Source organism: Exophiala spinifera, assembly GCF_000836115.1.
Source record: "Exophiala spinifera strain CBS 89968 unplaced genomic scaffold supercont1.4, whole genome shotgun sequence".
Taxonomy (NCBI): Eukaryota; Fungi; Ascomycota; class Eurotiomycetes; order Chaetothyriales; family Herpotrichiellaceae; genus Exophiala; species Exophiala spinifera.
The window spans coordinates 2,599,801-2,616,786 of NW_015622516.1; the positions used below are offsets into that span (position 1 = coordinate 2,599,801).

Sequence of the window (16,986 nt, forward strand, 5' to 3'; positions counted from 1 at the left end):
AATGACAACACGCGCGGAAAGTCGGCTGGTCAAAGCAAAAGGCACCCAGCAAACGGACCGAGACCAGGGCTCTGAGGCTCTCGCTTGGACTGCCACAGCAATTGGAGTCAAGGATGGACAAGGCTCAAGAGCGGCGAGGAACGTGTTTTACGAGAGTTCAGTGGAGGAGGAGACGAGGCACGAGGCACCACGGGAAGATGCAGACGGCGAGACAGAGGGAACGGTTAAAAGCGGCAGTCGGAAGGCCCATATTAGTACAAGCGCACTGGCCTCGTATCCGCATTCGCATTCGTACTCGGAATGTTCTTACAGTTACAAGGTATCGCAGAGCGAGTACGTGGTCGGGAGGGTGACTAAGCTATCTGCGCTCCGATGCCATTATCATAGATGGGGCCTGGTCGATGGCTAGTATGTTTGTTGTTTATTCGGCTCCTCCGTCTTAAGGGACGATCCAGCAGATATCTCTACGCTACTGCTGTCCTTGTATATGGAGTTTGTCCGTGATGGTGCCGCGACATGTGTTGGTTGAAGACCCTGCCGTAAGCACCAGGCGGTGGCTGGCATCTTCCAGGGATTATTGAGGGAAGGACTCCAGGGTCCAAACACAATGGTCAGTGCCCGCCAATCGTCATGCGCAACGCTGCACGCCGCATAACACCAGCGTTTGTTGATCGTCCATTGTTCATCCGGACATAGCAGAACTTCTTCAAGACCGTCTCTAACACTCCTCGTCGCCTAGGTTCCCAGGCATGAAGACCCAGAATCCTCCACTAGCCCCTTATTACGCCGCGAGACCTCGTACTATACAGCGAGTATAGCGTCACCCTCACCTTCCGACGAAGCCGATGACGAGGAGTCCTCTTGGGGCTTCTCGGGTTCCGGCATGGATGAATCGGCGGATATAGAGGTGGAGAGAAGACACGCAGACGAGGATACCCGGCCGACGAGCCAGAAAGAGCTATGGGGCTGGTACTCTTATGGCTGGGCGGCCGAGGTGTTTGCAATCTGCGCCATGGGTGAGTGCGGGAGTCGATGACAAGAGAGGATTGGCAAAAGACGCTGATTCTTCCGAACAGGATCTTTTCTCCCCATAACCCTTGAGCAGCTCGCCAGGGACCAAGGCGTGCTTTTGAAGGACAAGACAACGCACTGTCGCGCAGGCTGGCAAACGGATCATGGCGTGGGCCCTAATGCCACCATCTTCGACGAGCCTAAGCACCGACACAATGAGTTGCCAGCTTGTGTGGTCTATATCCTTGGAATGGAGATCAACACTGCCAGTTTCGCCATGTACACGTTCTCTTTCAGTGTCCTGATCCAGGCACTTCTGATCATTAGCATGTCCGCCGCTGCCGACCACGGTCGGTTCAGAAAGACGTTTCTGCTGGTCTTTGCCTTCACTGGAGCAATCGCAACCGCCTTGTTCATCGGCGTCGTACCCAGTGTATACCTCTTGGGAGCCTTGCTTGCCATTATAGCGAACACGTGTTTTGGTGCATCATTTGTGTTGCTCAACTCTTTCTTGCCCCTCTTGGTGCGCCATCATCCCTCCATCGCCCGTGTAGGGGAACGGGGCAATACGCCAGAGGGCGAGGGAGAGGGAGAGTACCATGAGAGCGAAGACGGCAACTCGACCTCGGCTCTATTGCTGCAGAATCGCCCAGACAGCACGGCTCCTACTGAAGAATCACCTGCAACCATCTCACCTGAGCTCAAACTCTCTACGAGAATATCTTCCAATGGAATTGGCATTGGCTATATTGCCGGATTGTTCGTCCAGACTATTTCTATTCTGATTGTGGTCGCTACCGGATCTACTACGTTCTCCTTACGTCTAGTTCTGATGGTAGTCGGGCTTTGGTGGTTCGCGTTCAGCATACCAGCAGCTATGTGGCTGCGTCCTCGACCTGGGCCTCCACTGCCGGATGAAATGAAGGGTCGATACGCTTGGATTGGGTATGTCACGTATGCCTGGAAGGCACTGTTTAAGACCATTGGCCACGCCAGGAAACTCAAGGACATTGTGATTTTTCTCTGCGCGTGGTTTCTGCTCAGTGATAGCATTGCTACTGTGAGCGGGTAAGTACTAAGGCTATTTCAACCAGTGAACACGCTGACCATGACCCAGAACTGCTGTGTTGTTCGCAAAAACAAGCCTAGGGATGAAAACCGAAGCACTGGGTCTGATTAATGTTATTGCGACCATTGCTGGTGTGCTCGGAGCATTTTACTGGAGTTTCCTTTCACGCATCTTCAACCTACGCGCATCGCGAACAATAGTGGCATGTATCTGCTTGTTTGAGATCATTCCGTTATATGGCTTGTTGGGCTTCATCCCCGCGATCAAAAGATATGGTGTTTTTGGACTTCAACAACCATGGGAGATGTACCCTCTTGGTGCTATTTACGGATTTGTTCTTGGAGGGTTGTCGTCTTATTGTCGCGCATTTTTTGGGGAACTCATTCCGCCTGGATTTGAGGCAGCATTCTATGCCTTGTACGCAATTACCGACAAGGGGTCGAGCATCTTTGGACCGGCCATTGTTGGAGCGATTACAGATCGATATGGCGAAATTCGGCCTGCGTTTGTCTTTTTGGCGGTGCTCATCTTCCTGCCGCTGCCCCTGATGCTACTGGTCGACGTTGACCGTGGCAAGGCCGACGCATATCAAATGGCACTGGAGCTGGAAGGACATCGAAAGGGCCAGGCAGATGGTGCTCGATATACTGCAATACCCACCATTGTTCTATCAGAAGAAGAGTGACCGAGATTGGATAGGGAGAGACATACTGTTATTGTTGTGGCTGGAGCGCAGGGAATGAATAGTCATCAATGCTTAGAAATACATTCTCTGACACTCGAAAGGAGCCTTAACTTGACATCTGACCGTGCTGTGTCTCTTCGACCCTTTGAGGCGGTGGCTGGGTGTAGACTTCGAAACAACTGCAACATGACCACTGACACAGTCCACTGTGCTCCTATAATGCAGAATGGGATAGATCTCTCTTGTACGGAGAAGGACGCATGGACATCCAGCCCCTTGTAGGCGTACCCTCTGACCCAGACTGAGCATTTGGCGTTTCAGGGGCCGTTGTCATTGTGGCGTAAGGTGGGAGCAGTAGGGGGTGGCGGCTGTTATAGTCCGGATTATGGAGTAGTTATTACTCTATGGCTAATAATAAGGCACATTGGTACTCCGTAGGTAACGGGGGACCGACTCTCGTTAACTGGACTCGCTGCTTGAATAGTTGACACCTCTCCTCATTGTTCACTGCTTCACTGGTGAAGCCAGCCCAAGTCTGCTCACCATCAAATTCCCCTGACGCGCGACATACATAATATTATCTGTCCTCCAAACAATCACCCTATTTTCGTTCTTCCCAACGCCCTCTCTCTTCTCCTTCTCCTCCCTTGCGCTCCAACACCCATTCCCCCTCGGATCCATCGCTATGCGCACCTTCGCTTCCCTGGCTGCGGCCAGTCTCGCCCTGGCCGGGTTTGCATCCGCCAGCGATGTCCACGACCTCAAGACCGACAACTTCAAGGACTTTGTCTCTGAGCACGACTTGGTCCTCGCAGAGTTCTTTGCCCCTTGGTGCGGCCATTGCAAGGCTCTCGCCCCAGAATACGAAGAGGCTGCCACCACACTGAAAGAAAAAAACATTCCTCTGGTCAAGGTCGACTGCACTGCCGAAGGAGATCTGTGCAAGGATTATGGCGTGGAGGGTTATCCCACCGTCAAAGTCTTCCGTGGTCTTGATAACATCAAGCCATACCCCGGCGCGAGAAAAGCGCCAGCGTATGTCAAGCCTCGATTTTGAAGATAGCCACATCAGAGGTGTTAACAACTTTCGCAGGATTGTCTCATACATGACCAAGCAGCAACTACCGGCTGTCTCCCTTCTTACCGCCGACACGCTCGAAGAGTTCAAAACCACCGACAAGGTCGTCGTGGTAGCTTACATTTCCTCTGACGACAAAGCGTCAAACCAGACCTACACCACACTCGCCGAGTCTCTGAGAGACGACTACATTTTTGGCGCCAGCAATGACGCCGCATTGGCAAAGGCCGAGGGTGTCAAGCAGCCCGCGCTGGTCCTGTACAAGGACTTTGACGAAGGAAAGAACACCTTCAGCGAGACTTTTGACGAGAATGCCATCATCCAATTTATCAAGACTGCATCAACACCGTTGGTCGGTGAGGTCGGCCCCGAGACCTACGCTGGTTACATGGCGGTAAGTGCGAGCCAGCTGCATGTCAAGCCGGGAGACTAAATGAGATAACAGGCCGGTATCCCTCTCGCTTACATCTTCGCCGAAACTCCTGAAGAACGCACATCCCTGGCCGAAACCCTGCGACCAGTGGCCGAGAAGTACAAGGGAAAGATCAACTTTGCAACCATCGACGCAAAGGCGTTCGGTGCTCACGCGGGCAACCTAAACCTGCCTACCGACAAGTTCCCATCTTTCGCCATCCAGGAGACTGTGAAGAATGAGAAATATCCCTTCGAGGGCAACTCCCTCACCGAGAAGAAGATTGGCGCGTTCGTTAAGGACTTTGTCAACGGCAAGATTGCGCCCAGTATCAAGTCGGAACCCATTCCGGACAAGCAAGAAGGCCCGGTGACGGTCGTGGTCGCTCATTCCTATAAGGATATCGTTCTGGACGACTCCAAGGATGTTCTTGTCGAATTCTACGCCCCATGGTGTGGCCACTGCAAAGCGTAAGACCTGGTTGCCCTTGAGTCCCTCCAAAAATTGCCAAAGCACTGTGCTGATCAATGCCCATCTAGTCTTGCTCCTACCTACGAGAAACTGGCCGAGCTGTACTCTTCCCCCGCGCTCTCTTCCAAGGTCACAGTCGCCAAGATCGACGCCACTCTGAACGACGTCCCCGATGAGATTGCCGGCTTCCCTACCATCAAGCTCTACCCAGCCGGTGCAAAGGACTCCCCGGTCGACTACTCTGGCTCGCGGACCCTGGAGGACCTCGCAGCTTTCATCCGCGACAGCGGAAAGCACGGAGTTGACGGCTTGGCGGCGAAGAGCGACGACGACGATGACGCGGTGGAAGGTGTATCGTCTGCTGCGAGCGACACGGTGGCCAAGGCTGCTCCCGCCGCAACCACTGTCGCTGAAGAAGCCAGCTCTGGTGTGAAGGAGGCCGTCAAGAGCGCCGTCAGCGAAGCCGTCGACGCTGCAAAGACTTTCGTGGCTGACACCGATGACGGTGGTCCCGAAGAGCACGATGAATTGTAAAACCCAAGCACAATATTGTTTCAAGTTAAATAAAGAACAAACTTGGAATTATGTAACCATATCAGACCGTTGAGACTCATACCCACACCACAGATATCACACGAAAATGGCTCCTACCGGATAGGCAGTTGTTCTTATTGTTTTTTGTTTTATTATGATGATGAATATTCTCTCTTCTATGTGTTTTCTCCGCTTTTCGCCTCTGTTCTTCACTCTCTGGTTGCCTCTGAAATGGTACATATGGATGGGTACCATCCTGGGTAGGGTATGAAGGGAGGTAAGGTCGATCATACTGCACGGTCCCTGAGTTAGTGAGTCGGTGTTTCTGCAGAGGGAAGAAAGTAGGCGCAGGGCTCTGTAGTAGTTGTACAGGTATATACGATGCGCTACAGTATGAAGCATGACAGGTAGTATTCGCTCAACGGTATTTGACCAAAGAATCTACTTCTTGCAGTTAATACTCGTTGCTGTATTCCTTGTTCGGCTCATGTGTCTCCACTAAAAGGCTGCGTTCTCACAACACCATTGGCTAACAAGCTACGTGCAATCAGCTTACCGTATTTAGATTAGTGGATGTCTCTCTATCTTATCTTCCATGCCTTTATCGCTTTTTCAGCAAATGGACATTTACGGAGTCCAGGCTCCATGTTAAGAAAAGGTTCTTGTGCCCTGTGGCCTGGGTGGACTTTTAAATTGTGCGAATCCATATGTTCCCTCCAGGCTCGGAACAGTTTCGGCAACCATTATGAAGACCGCACGGCCGTACCGGTCCCATCGATATCCTGCTTGTGAGCGCTGTCACAAGCGTCGGTCTCGATGTGTGGTTGAAGTGCCCGGACAAGGGTGCATAAGGTGTTACACGCAACGCATTCCCTGCTCTCTAGCAAGCTCCAACGGCGCCAACACCCGCAATGCCGCTCCTAGAATCGGCTTCGTACATCGATCACGTCTCGCAGATGACCAGGCTTTGGAAAGCCATGCTTTCCTTCTTGGGCCTGTTGTTGCCAGGGACAAACAGATTCTCGACCAGTACCTGCCGCGGGGCCATGAGCCATCACCCTCGGATCAGAGCCGACAAGACCCAGAAGAGAATCCGATCTACCACATGCCCATCCCTCCGCGGATGCCGAGTCCGACGGGATGTCAGTGCGAGAGGGATGCCCCACGGGAGCTGTTGGCCCAGGTAGAGCCATACCTGGAGGAGCTGATGTCAATCTACTTCGATCATATTTCACCATGTTACCCTATCATTGACGAAGAGTATATTATGACCCGAGTACGGAACGGGAGACACCAACTACCGCAACTGTTATTGGTCGTTCTTATCTCACACGCCCTTTTCCACTGGGACTTGTCGCCTGGTCTTGAATCCTACAAACGCCCCGACCAGGATCTGGCATGGCAAAGTGCCGTGGCTTTGAACGCGGCAAGCATCCAAAAAGGCGACGTGGCCACAATAGCTACAGTGTGTATAGGCGTGTCCGGACGCCCGTGTCAGCGTTTGGTGAACAACGCCACTAATGTGGCGCGGTGCGTAGCGCTCGCACACATTGTTGGCTTGAACCACGACTGCCAGAAATGGAAAATCCGTGACCTCGACAAGCGCACCCGCTGCAAAGTCTGGTGGGGACTCCTGGTGCAAGATCGCTGGTTCAATTTTGCCCAAGGCACACCTCCCTACATCTCGCAAGACCAATATGACGTGCCGGTCCCGACCGTTGACCTGCTGGTGCCTCGAAGCCGATCTGAATCTCCCAAGCACGTCCGCGCCGCCGAAATCTACATTCAACTATGCCATCTCACCGAAATTCTCGGCGAGGTTCTACCTATGATCTACCGACTGCGAGGTGGTATGTCCACGGCTACGGATAGAACCGCTCGACTTGAAGTCCAGCTAGACTCTTGGGTTGAGGACTTACCGACATGGTTGAAGATTGGGGACTTCTCTCAATCACGCTCGCACATTCCGGGTTTGGTCAATTTGCAACTTTCCTACCTGGCCGTGCGGATGCTATTGTGCCGTATCGCGTGGCACGAGCACAGCCTGAGACTGAAAACGAGTCCGGACGACGGTGTCACCGAATACTCCAGGTTGTTGTCCTGTCAAGCTGCTGCCGAAGACGTCGTCCGCCTGGTAATGTCACTGACCAGGAGCGACCTTTCGGGCTTCTGGCTCCCTTACAATGCCCACCATTTCACCTCGGCTGTCACCTTACTCCTACGCTGCGCTCTGCATCAGACAGTCGACCAAGCCACGAGGGACCGGTGCATGGCCAGTGCTCGTACCTTGATCGATCGCCTCAGAAGGCACAGTAAGGAGGATAAGTGGGATCTCGCAGAGACGTGCCTTTCACAGAGCGAGTCCATTCTGAAAAGGATAGATGACCTCCCCACAACGACTATCTTTTCAAAGACTACCTCTACTGCGACGACGACTGTGAATTATCCACCCCGGCCCAATAACTTGGGCCATGAAATGAACGATCCAATTTATTCGACTCTGCCGATTCATGGAGTTGACGACACATTTGCTTCGCAGCCTCCATCATTCACTCTACCCGGACAAGCGGATGGATTTAGCCTCGAAGAACTATTTCCCGAGATCTTTGGCGATTGGTGTACCGATAATTTCCTCCTCGACCAAGATACTTTCAGTTTTGATCCCTGAGCCGACATCTACGCAACCTGGTTCGACGAGCCTGTCCCTCTTTGAATACAAATATATTAGGCATACTGAAATGAAATCGGAGTCATGCTACAAGCCCAGCCATTGTGTCTAGGCCCAGCCTCCCTTTCCGAGGTTTAACTTGTTTTTCATCGAGATGGGGACGTTGAAAGCAATGCCGTGAGACAAACCTATCCAGAGCTCCTACGATACATGGATGGAGACAGCTAAGTATCGCAGTGGAAACAGGGGTGGCAATATCCTAATATGAAATTACCTAGTTTGGTCGTAGCAGCGTGAAGGACTGATTGCGTAGCTAAAAGGAGAGGATCGTTGATCGTAGGAATTGGATTCTGTGAATGCCAGCCAGTTCCTCACCACACTCACCGTGACGGGCAATCCGGGGCCCAAGATTGGTAACGGGTCTCTGGAGGCGGGATAACCAGTCGACGCAGACGACAGCGCCGAGCAACCAGCACGTAGCAATATCAACATCAAATTAAGGACCTTCACTTTCCCTCTGTCCATAATGCGTACCCCGTGTGGCCTCCCGCTGAGAGTGCAACTGGGTCAACTGGAAGTGAAGGGGGACTTGCAAGACGTGGAAAAGCAACTCAGCAACCTAAAAGCGCAGCGGACAATAATAGTTTCGTGGAATAGCTTGCTTCTTGTTGTCCTTGGGTGTCTGCTGCCTGGCATCATTCTCCATGTCCAAGGCGGCAATCTGCCTCTAGTATTCCTGACTAGGTGATGGAGCAACTCAGCCATATTCGTGTGTGCGTGAGAGCACGCTCAGCCCAAAATATTCCCTGTAAACCACCCATCATGGATCGCTCTCAGGATCTCCTCTGTTGCACTGGTCACCATATAACGTTGAGGATCCGTCTCCACCATGGCCAGGATGCCATCTTGGCCCTCTGTGCGTTGATGGCGTCCCAGTCGTGCTTGCGAGTCCCCAGATCCAAATCAATGTCCTCCAGCTTGACCAATCCCTGGGGCTTCATGAGATAAGCCACGATCCAGAAGAACAAAATCACGGGGAGGGTGGCGGCGGAGCGGAAGAATCCTTCGGCGTCATTGAGCTCCGTCGTGCCGGGAGGCGCGATGGCGACGAAGATCTGGGCGGCCAGGAAGATGACGACCAAGGCCAGCGAGAGCCAAGATCCCCACACACCGCAAGGAGACTTGTACGGGATGGCATCCGGAGAGCGGCCTTGTTTGGCCCACGCGGCCCGGAAGCGGATGTGGGCGGCGCAGATGGAGCCCCAGGTGAAGAGGAGACAGAGACTGCAGAGGGCATACAGCCAGGTGAAGACGAGCATGCCCGAGGACGCCAGAGCGATGTAGGCGATGGGCCCCATGGCGAGAATCAGCAGGACCGAAAACAACGGCCGTCCAGACCGATCGATGTAGTCGAAGAGTTTCGGAGCATAGCCCTGCTGTGCCAGACTGGTTATGGTGCGGGAGCCGGCGTAGACGCTCGAGACACATATTGAGACGACCGAGACGAGGATGAGGACGTTCATAAAGCTGTCGAAACCCTTGAGGCCGGCGTTCTTACCCGCAATGACAAACATCGAGACCCCGTCGGAATAAGGGTTTTGGAAGCTGAGAAGACGCTCGTCGGTCGAGCTGACCAGGAGGCCCACCAGGGCCAACCCGAGAATGTAGAAGATGCTGACCCGCCAGAAGACTTGCTTGACAGCACCGGGCATCGACTCGCCGGGGTTCTTTGCCTCGGCCGCTGCAAGCCCGACAAGTTCTGTGCCGCCAAAAGAGAATGCGGCCGTGACGAAGACGGCGCAGAAGCCTCGGAATCCGTTCTGAAACGCTCCAGGATCATACCACAGCCGTGCGCCCCAGTACTCATGATACATTCCGTCCGCGGGTCCGCCGCCACAGATCAGCACCACAGCGATGATCATAAAGATGATAGTGGCTATGAGTTTGAAAAGGGACGCAATGAACTCTTCTTCCGCAAACCCAAGGGTGCCGAACAGGTTGATGGCCACGATTAAAACGAAGAAGATGGTGATCCACACCGCAGGGCTGATGTCTTTGTTCCAGTACTGAACGGTAAACGAACAGATGGTCAGCTCGAGGGGCATGACCACCAACCATCCAAATGCCTAAGGAGGAGTTAATATATCACGCGTTCTTTCTTCTTCTCGAGGAAAGGCAGATAAAATAAGACTCACATAATTCCAACCCATTGCTGTGCCCCAGGCAGGACTAATGAAGCGAACGGAATAGGTGTACATGCCACCTGAGATGGGATACATGACGGCGAGTTCTCCTAGGGCGTGGACGATATTGAAGACGAGGATACCGGCGATACAGAAACAGATAAAGACGGCTCCTGGCCCTCCGGCAGTGAAGGCCGTGCCAGATCCGACGAAGAAACCACTACCAATTGACCCTCCCATGGCGATCATGTTCAAATGGCGGGGCTTCATGGACCTGTCGAGCTGCTCGATGCCGGTGCCCCAGTCACCTAGTGAGAAGGGGTTTTTGTTAGGCGGGGAAAAGCAGGTATAGTATACTCATGATCATCATCGGCGAACTCACGTCGCTGGAAACTGCGCAGGTTGAGCCCATTACGCGTGAAGAAATCAGTTTCCCGATTGTCTTCGGGCACGTAGCCTACTTCTCCCGGAGCGGATGCACGTCGTTCTCCAGTCTCCGAGTCCGAGTGTATCTGGCCTTCGACGACGGCCCCTTCTTTGTCGACACCCATCTTGGCGGACAAGAGCCTCTTTCAATCACCTGGGACAGGGATTTGAAAGGGTGTTGAATCGTCAAGGGAAGTAAGTAGCGTTGATCAAGATCAGTCGCAAGAGGCAGGCAAGGTGTAGGGACTTGGTGGGATATCGGACATGGTCGAATGGTGGTGCTACAATCACTGCTTAAATACCTGAGGCTCTCGAACAGAGTCGCGAGACCGGTATTGAGTATCGAGCTGCCAACCATCCCAGATCCATTTTCTTCATCTGGAGAGATTGCAACCGACAATAACTTTCTCACCAATGAAAATGAGACCTCACCGACGTGGGGAAGGTCAAAGTGCATGCTCAATGGTTAATCTGTACTCGTTCGGTTTCCTTATCTCTGGGCTTGGGCGGAAGGTGGTTCTCGGTACGGACAGGAGGGATCCATAAGTGGGTCGAGCTGTCCGCCGCCGACCACGTTTGTCTCAATTCCTAATGAGGCATATTGACTTGCTATACAACCATGAGTGTCTGTACGGTGAGATACGCACTAGAACCTTCCAATATCACCTTATCGCCCAGACATCTGGCGCGTACAATGCCAATATATCGCCTTACCCACCATTTTAGTTCTGCACAACTGGAGAGTCGCTTACCGAGGTTATCTACACTCCCGCATTCGCCCTACCTGTGGCGTGTTTCGGCAGGAGAGCATGACGATAGTTAGAGAGCCCTCGATATGCCTTTTCACTGGGCTCTGTAAGGATCTTATCTGCACCTTTATGGCCAACGGAGTTGTGTGTGCATTGTGCACTGGACAATTACTACGTGACTAGTGATGACGGATCTGACTACTATTCACGATGCAGTATCTCCAGCTCATGCTAAGGGTGACTTTTCCCGCGACCCCCCCCCCCCCTCCATGTTCTTTTCGTATGCAAATTTTGAAGGTAAAACTCGTATCTCGCGCTTTCAGCAACCCAGATTCATCAGTACAGAGGCAGAGAGCCCTCGGTCGCCGCAAGTGCCTTCTCCAGAATCTCTAAGCCCTCATCAATCTGTTCTCGCGTGGTTGTGATCGGGGGTGCAATTCTAAACGCTCCTCCGGAAATAGGTTGACTGCTGAGGTTGGCCCACAGCCCCAGCCCGTAGACCTTGTTTGCCAGCGCCTGCGATAGCTCTGCTGATGGTGCTTTGGTGGTTGGGTCACCCACAATCTCCATTCCAGCCATTAACCCTCGGCCACGAATGTCACCGACGCAGCCGTACCGTGATTGCAACTTCTTCAGTCCCTCCTGGAGATGGAGACCCATGACGCGAGAGTTTTCCACCAAGTTATCCCGGAGCACAATTTCAAGAACTTTATCACCAACGGCGGCAGGCAGCGGATCGTTCACGTGTGTAGTGACGAAGATAAAATCTCGCTCTCTGCACACCCTGTCGATCTCCGGAGAGGTCACTACCGCACTGAGCGGAATTCCATTCCCAAGAGTCTTGCTCAGGGTTAGGATATCTGGAACCACGCCTTCATGATTGAAAGCAAACATATCACCCGTGCGACCCAGTCCGGTCTGCGCCTCGTCGATAATAAGTAACATGTTTCGCTTCTCGCAATGCTTTTTCAATGCAGCCAGATATCCAGGCGGTAAAACATGCATCCCTCCAGCAGACTGAATGCATTCAACAATGCACGCCGCGAGAGAGCCACACGAGGCTCTGTCGATCATCTCCCATCCATAGTTTAATTCGGTCTCCCAGTCGTAGCTACCGTCAGGGTTCCGGAAAATTGATCGATAAGCGTTCGGGGAAGGTAGCTGATGTGCTCCAGGCACTAGAGGGCCTTGCCCGCGACGGCCGTGAAAGTATTGCGATGACAGTGCTTGAGCCGTCAACCCGTGCCATGACCCACCAAGTCCAACAATCTCGAACTTTCCCGTGTATATCTTTGCCATTTTAATTGCCGCTTCGTTCGACTCTCCTCCGGTCGACAGGAAGAGTGTTTTGGAGAGGGGCTTGGGTAGAACGCTGGCGAGACGCTGCGCTAAGCTGATGACTGGAGGGGAAATCATGCCGCTGAAAAGATGGTCGAGGTGGACCGCGTGTTCGTTAATGACACTAACGATCTCTGGATTCCCATGGCCGATGAGGCAAGACATTTGGCCAGATGTCCAGTCCAGGATCTTGCGGCCATCGGCTGTATAGCAGTAGAGCCCTTTGGAGCCCGTTATGATTCCTTCGTGGAATGGAATGCCAATCCAGGCAAGGTATTCGGTCGCAGCATCTTCGTATGCTTGCAAATCGAGATTGCGATAGAGGGGCGGGACATAGGGAAGTGCTTGCTTCGCGGACACTGTGCCGGAAAGGAAGTCATCCTCTGCATGTGGCGCCATCTCACGATGAACAGGGTGGCAGAGACCTGGAACTTTGCTCGTCTTGATTCTATGGAGACGACAAGTTCAGGAAGGGTATTTATAAGAGATCAGGGCATTGGTGTCAAGAAACAAGCGGGGCCGAAGGATATACATCTGGGTAAAGCGACCCACCGGCGGTGAAGTCGTTCATATATTGGTCATGCCTCTGCCAAAATCTGCAATGATTGGAGAACATGGCGTCGGTGAAGCTGGTTGGTGAGTGGCTGGAAGAAATCGTTATCTAGCTGAACATAGATTCTGAACCTAGCTGTGCTGGGGTACAGACACTTGAATTGCGCGCGGAAAAGGTAGTCGGCTAACTCAATCGAGACACTGTCCCAGCACTATGCCAACAGTTACATCTCTAAAGCACATAGCCTCGGAAACTGTCGCCAGCGTAGATCACATCCGCGGCGTTTGCATCCAGCCATATCTCGGAAGTCTTGGGACGGGACCGGAGCGCGAGAATTCTTTTTCGGCGCACAAGTGGGCCCATCCAAGCAGTGCCCGACCAACCCGTGACTGACTTCGCCTGCATCGTCCAATGATTGCACGAGTTAACCTGTCGAGCACTGTCTTATCATACTCCATCCACCTCTAGTAGATGGGCACATAAAGTCATTCACGCGTTGCCCTTTTCTGCTTCCTGTTTGTTTCGTGGCCTTCTCTTCTCAACGCCTCCAGCTTCCAGACCGATTTCGCACCACAATCCCCTACGGGAGTTTGTGGAGATGCCTTCAGGTTACCATGAGGTCACTCCAGGTATCGAGATCAATTATACGATCCATGAACCGACGACAGTGACACCAGCCGCTAAACCGTGGATTATTCTTATCAGCGGCTTAGGAGATACACAAGGGACCTGGTTCAACCAAGTGCACGCATTCACAGCTGCCGGGTACACGGTGCTGACATTTGACAATCGCGGTGTCGGCTTGTCGTCGCGAGCAAGGACGCCAGGCGAACAGTGGACGATTGGAACCCTGGCTGGGGACGTACGAAGTCTGGTGAAAGCACTTCCAGTCCCTACACCTTACCACGTTCTTGGCGTGAGCATGGGTGGAATGATCACGCAACGCTACGCGCTGGACGTGGTAGCCGAAGGCGCGGAGGCCGAGTTGGCCAGTGTAATACCTGCATGTACCTTCGCGACTCCCAGTACGACCCTTGTTCGTCTGACCAAGCTGATTGTCCGGATTGCGACTTCTATGTCTGTCGCCGAAGCAAATCGTGTCGTCGCCTTCCTGTGCTGGACGCCGGAGTTCTTCAGCAAGCCCGAGAACCAAGGCATGCTGGACGAGATGGACCGCGAGCTGGATAAGATGGACGACGATGTGGAGGGAATGGGTCTATCGAGTTTCTTGGCTCAGTTGGACACGGCCAAATCCTTTGATGTTCGAGAAGAATTGGTACGCTCGCAGTTGGGGCTCAAGACAAAAGTCATTGTTATCGCTGGGGAACAGGATATATTAATCCCAACGTCGGTCTCCTACGACCTCCACAATGCTATCAAAGGAAGTAAGTGGCGAACTGTAAAGGGCGGCCATGTATGTAAGTTGGAATGTCCCAACGAGTTCAACAAAGCTTGTCTGGATGCATGGGAGGAGGTTGAGAGTGAGAGAGCAAGCCAATAACCAAAAAGATGGACAACCCGTACATGGCATGTTCTGTGCCCGTGTTTCCATTCCAAGCAGGGGCTCTTCCTGACATCTGCTTCCAAATTCCATCTCGGATTTCCCAGATCTTCGAAGCTGTACAAGACAATCGTAGCTCTGTTCACGGAAGGCTTTCCCCCACCTCCATCCTCAAAGTTTTTATTGAGAAGAGTTGAGTGGTTCAAGGCAGAAAAGCCAGCTTGAGATGAAGGACATCATTCACCCTTAACTGCGCCGACAGTTTGTGGCAGTGGAGGCTGACTAGTTCTCCTGATCATTTCCTCTCCCAGATTATTCTCGCCAGTTCTCGGTTTGTCCACAACCGCCCTCGTCTCAACCACCGGCCAGCAAGGTTGATTGAACAGCCTCATCGATCCCCGACGTCAGAATCCCCGGGCCAGTCCATCGACAGACCATGCGTGCGGCCAACTCTAGTTCCATACAATTGTCAATGGCTTTTCGTTTCAATTTTAGTGCGGCATTGGAAATATTATACAGCAAGCAGTCAGTGACTTACCACGAAGCAACTTATTGATATTGACCATAACCTTTTGATTTTGGCAGAGTTCATCAAAAACAGTAAGACGTTTACTGAGTGATGAACCTTCCATTATGCTAGGTTTCGCCGAGAATTCTGCATAGGAAGAGGTCTGGTCAAGTGCCAATCCTTTGCCAGCCAAATACTTTTGGACACCCGACGGATCGATATATGTGTCATCTTCCCGTAAATTGTCTGGTTTATCAATCTTAGGATTATGGATAGACGATTCCGAAAGCCAGTGTTCGTTGGTTGGCTGCGAGAGGGTATATCGCGGAGGCTCAGGGACATCATCGGAGCCGTTGATCAATATCTCTAAACGCTGTTTAATCTCTTCTCTTGTCGACACGAAGATGCAATTGCGGAACTTGTCCACGAGTATCGTGCAGGGTGTTCCGGGGTCGCTGATTAAGCGATGCGCCCCCTTTAAAGTATCTATCCGCAATCGCAATGAGAAGGGGGTTGGATAAGTGGCCGAGTTCTTGAACTGATTGGTGGAGCGAGTGCGACGATCGTGGTTCACGGCAAGGTTATTCCCGATAATGTTACTGGGCAATGACAATCGGTGGCAGGATTCGTTCTTCCACAACCGTTCTACTAGTTGCTTGGTCTCCTCAGACAAGGTTGGCATCGAGGATATCAACCGGAACCAGTCGTCCGCAATGCTCTGCATACCGAGCAGGCGGGCTCTCAGGTCGTCGACATCCTGTCGCAAGCTCGTTACGAGGCCTTTTTCTCGTTCCCGGTATGCCCGTTGCGCTAGGCGGACTTGTGCCCTACGTCGCTGAAGCCTCAACGTCAGTTCAGTGACTCTCAAGCCATGGGAGCAGGAGTAACTTACTTCAAGAGAAGACGTTGTTTTCTCATCTTGCTTCTGCCGGACTTGAGGCTTCCGAACCACGGACTTTGCAATCACAGTGCCATTGTCGTTGGTCCCATGAATGGCGGTCTTTTTGCCTGAGTTTGATGTATCGCCAAGGAGCGGCTGTAGTGCTGGCTCCTCCACGATCTGGTCGGAATAATCGCCGGGAGCGGAAAATGTCCCATCAAGATCAAGAGATGACCAGTCAAAGGTCTCAACGTCGGGTAGAGCGCCATCAACTTCCAGTCCCATTGCCGAAGTGTCCCAGTGCATCTTTGACCGTGGCTCGTATCACATTGACACCTCTACGTGGGAGTTAGTGTGGCCCTGGCATTGAGAGCCCAAGAGCGATAGTACGACAGCGATCAGTCATCCCTTTTATGCGAGTTCACTGATCAGCCGAGTTGATCACTGGAGCCTTGTTATGGATGAGTAATCGATGCGAAATGCAAGGTTCTACGTAATGGCGCAACTTTCCAAGCATCGATTACTGATCCAAACCCCGTGTTCCAGCAAGAACAGCTTGGGACTTCCGATACCCCCTCTTATCGGCAAGTTGCCGTCATCTATGCCAGCCTTGACCATGGACCTACAAGGCCACAGACAGTTTACTTCTCCTTGATCATTTGGGTCCACTTCTCCACGTGGCGAGCCCAATCATGCAGCACCAGCAAGAGCCGTGGAACTACTCTCAGGCGGGCTTAATTGAGCATGCAGTTGCTCTCATCAGGATACTTCGCTGACCAATTTATATCCAGGCAGCACTGTGAACGGCTCTTCTATGGTTTGACCACACGTATCAGCCATCATATACATCTTCGAAACTTCATACCTTGCACGACGATTGCCTTTATTGAGGGCAATCTGCGGCTTAAAGTGCCTATGCT

The 16,986-nt window shown here is 52.5% G+C and overlaps 7 protein-coding genes across 7 annotated transcripts; 4 read left to right on the plus strand and 3 right to left on the minus strand.

The window, feature by feature from the left end:
• Positions 1–883: 883 nt before the first annotated feature.
• Positions 884–2,765, plus strand: PV08_06140 (uncharacterized protein; the record flags this gene model as incomplete). Its single annotated transcript, XM_016380478.1, has 3 exons — positions 884–1,016; positions 1,077–2,079; positions 2,129–2,765. 3 exons carry the CDS (start codon positions 884–886, stop codon positions 2,763–2,765), a joined length of 1,773 nt encoding a protein of 590 aa, XP_016236305.1.
• A 685-nt stretch (positions 2,766–3,450) lies between these two features.
• On the plus strand, positions 3,451–5,260 carry PV08_06141 (protein disulfide-isomerase domain; the record flags this gene model as incomplete). The annotated part of the gene is made up of 4 exons (XM_016380479.1): positions 3,451–3,800; positions 3,859–4,237; positions 4,289–4,725; positions 4,795–5,260. 4 exons carry the CDS (start codon positions 3,451–3,453, stop codon positions 5,258–5,260), a joined length of 1,632 nt encoding a protein of 543 aa, XP_016236306.1.
• A 745-nt stretch (positions 5,261–6,005) lies between these two features.
• PV08_06142 (uncharacterized protein) lies at positions 6,006–7,928 on the plus strand (the record flags this gene model as incomplete). Its single annotated transcript, XM_016380480.1, has 1 exon — positions 6,006–7,928. One exon carries the CDS (start codon positions 6,006–6,008, stop codon positions 7,926–7,928), a length of 1,923 nt encoding a protein of 640 aa, XP_016236307.1.
• An 857-nt stretch (positions 7,929–8,785) lies between these two features.
• Positions 8,786–10,662, minus strand: PV08_06143 (uncharacterized protein; the record flags this gene model as incomplete). Its single annotated transcript, XM_016380481.1, has 3 exons — positions 8,786–10,054; positions 10,124–10,419; positions 10,494–10,662. The coding sequence occupies 3 exons, from the start codon at positions 10,660–10,662 to the stop codon at positions 8,786–8,788; spliced, it is 1,734 nt and encodes a 577-aa protein (XP_016236308.1).
• A 960-nt stretch (positions 10,663–11,622) lies between these two features.
• Positions 11,623–13,023, minus strand: PV08_06144 (uncharacterized protein; the record flags this gene model as incomplete). Its single annotated transcript, XM_016380482.1, has 1 exon — positions 11,623–13,023. One exon carries the CDS (start codon positions 13,021–13,023, stop codon positions 11,623–11,625), a length of 1,401 nt encoding a protein of 466 aa, XP_016236309.1.
• A 752-nt stretch (positions 13,024–13,775) lies between these two features.
• PV08_06145 (uncharacterized protein) lies at positions 13,776–14,678 on the plus strand (the record flags this gene model as incomplete). The annotated part of the gene is made up of 1 exon (XM_016380483.1): positions 13,776–14,678. The coding sequence occupies one exon, from the start codon at positions 13,776–13,778 to the stop codon at positions 14,676–14,678; it is 903 nt and encodes a 300-aa protein (XP_016236310.1).
• A 354-nt stretch (positions 14,679–15,032) lies between these two features.
• PV08_06146 (uncharacterized protein) lies at positions 15,033–16,372 on the minus strand (the record flags this gene model as incomplete). Its single annotated transcript, XM_016380484.1, has 3 exons — positions 15,033–15,154; positions 15,217–16,021; positions 16,079–16,372. The coding sequence occupies 3 exons, from the start codon at positions 16,370–16,372 to the stop codon at positions 15,033–15,035; spliced, it is 1,221 nt and encodes a 406-aa protein (XP_016236311.1).
• Positions 16,373–16,986: the final 614 nt, after the last annotated feature.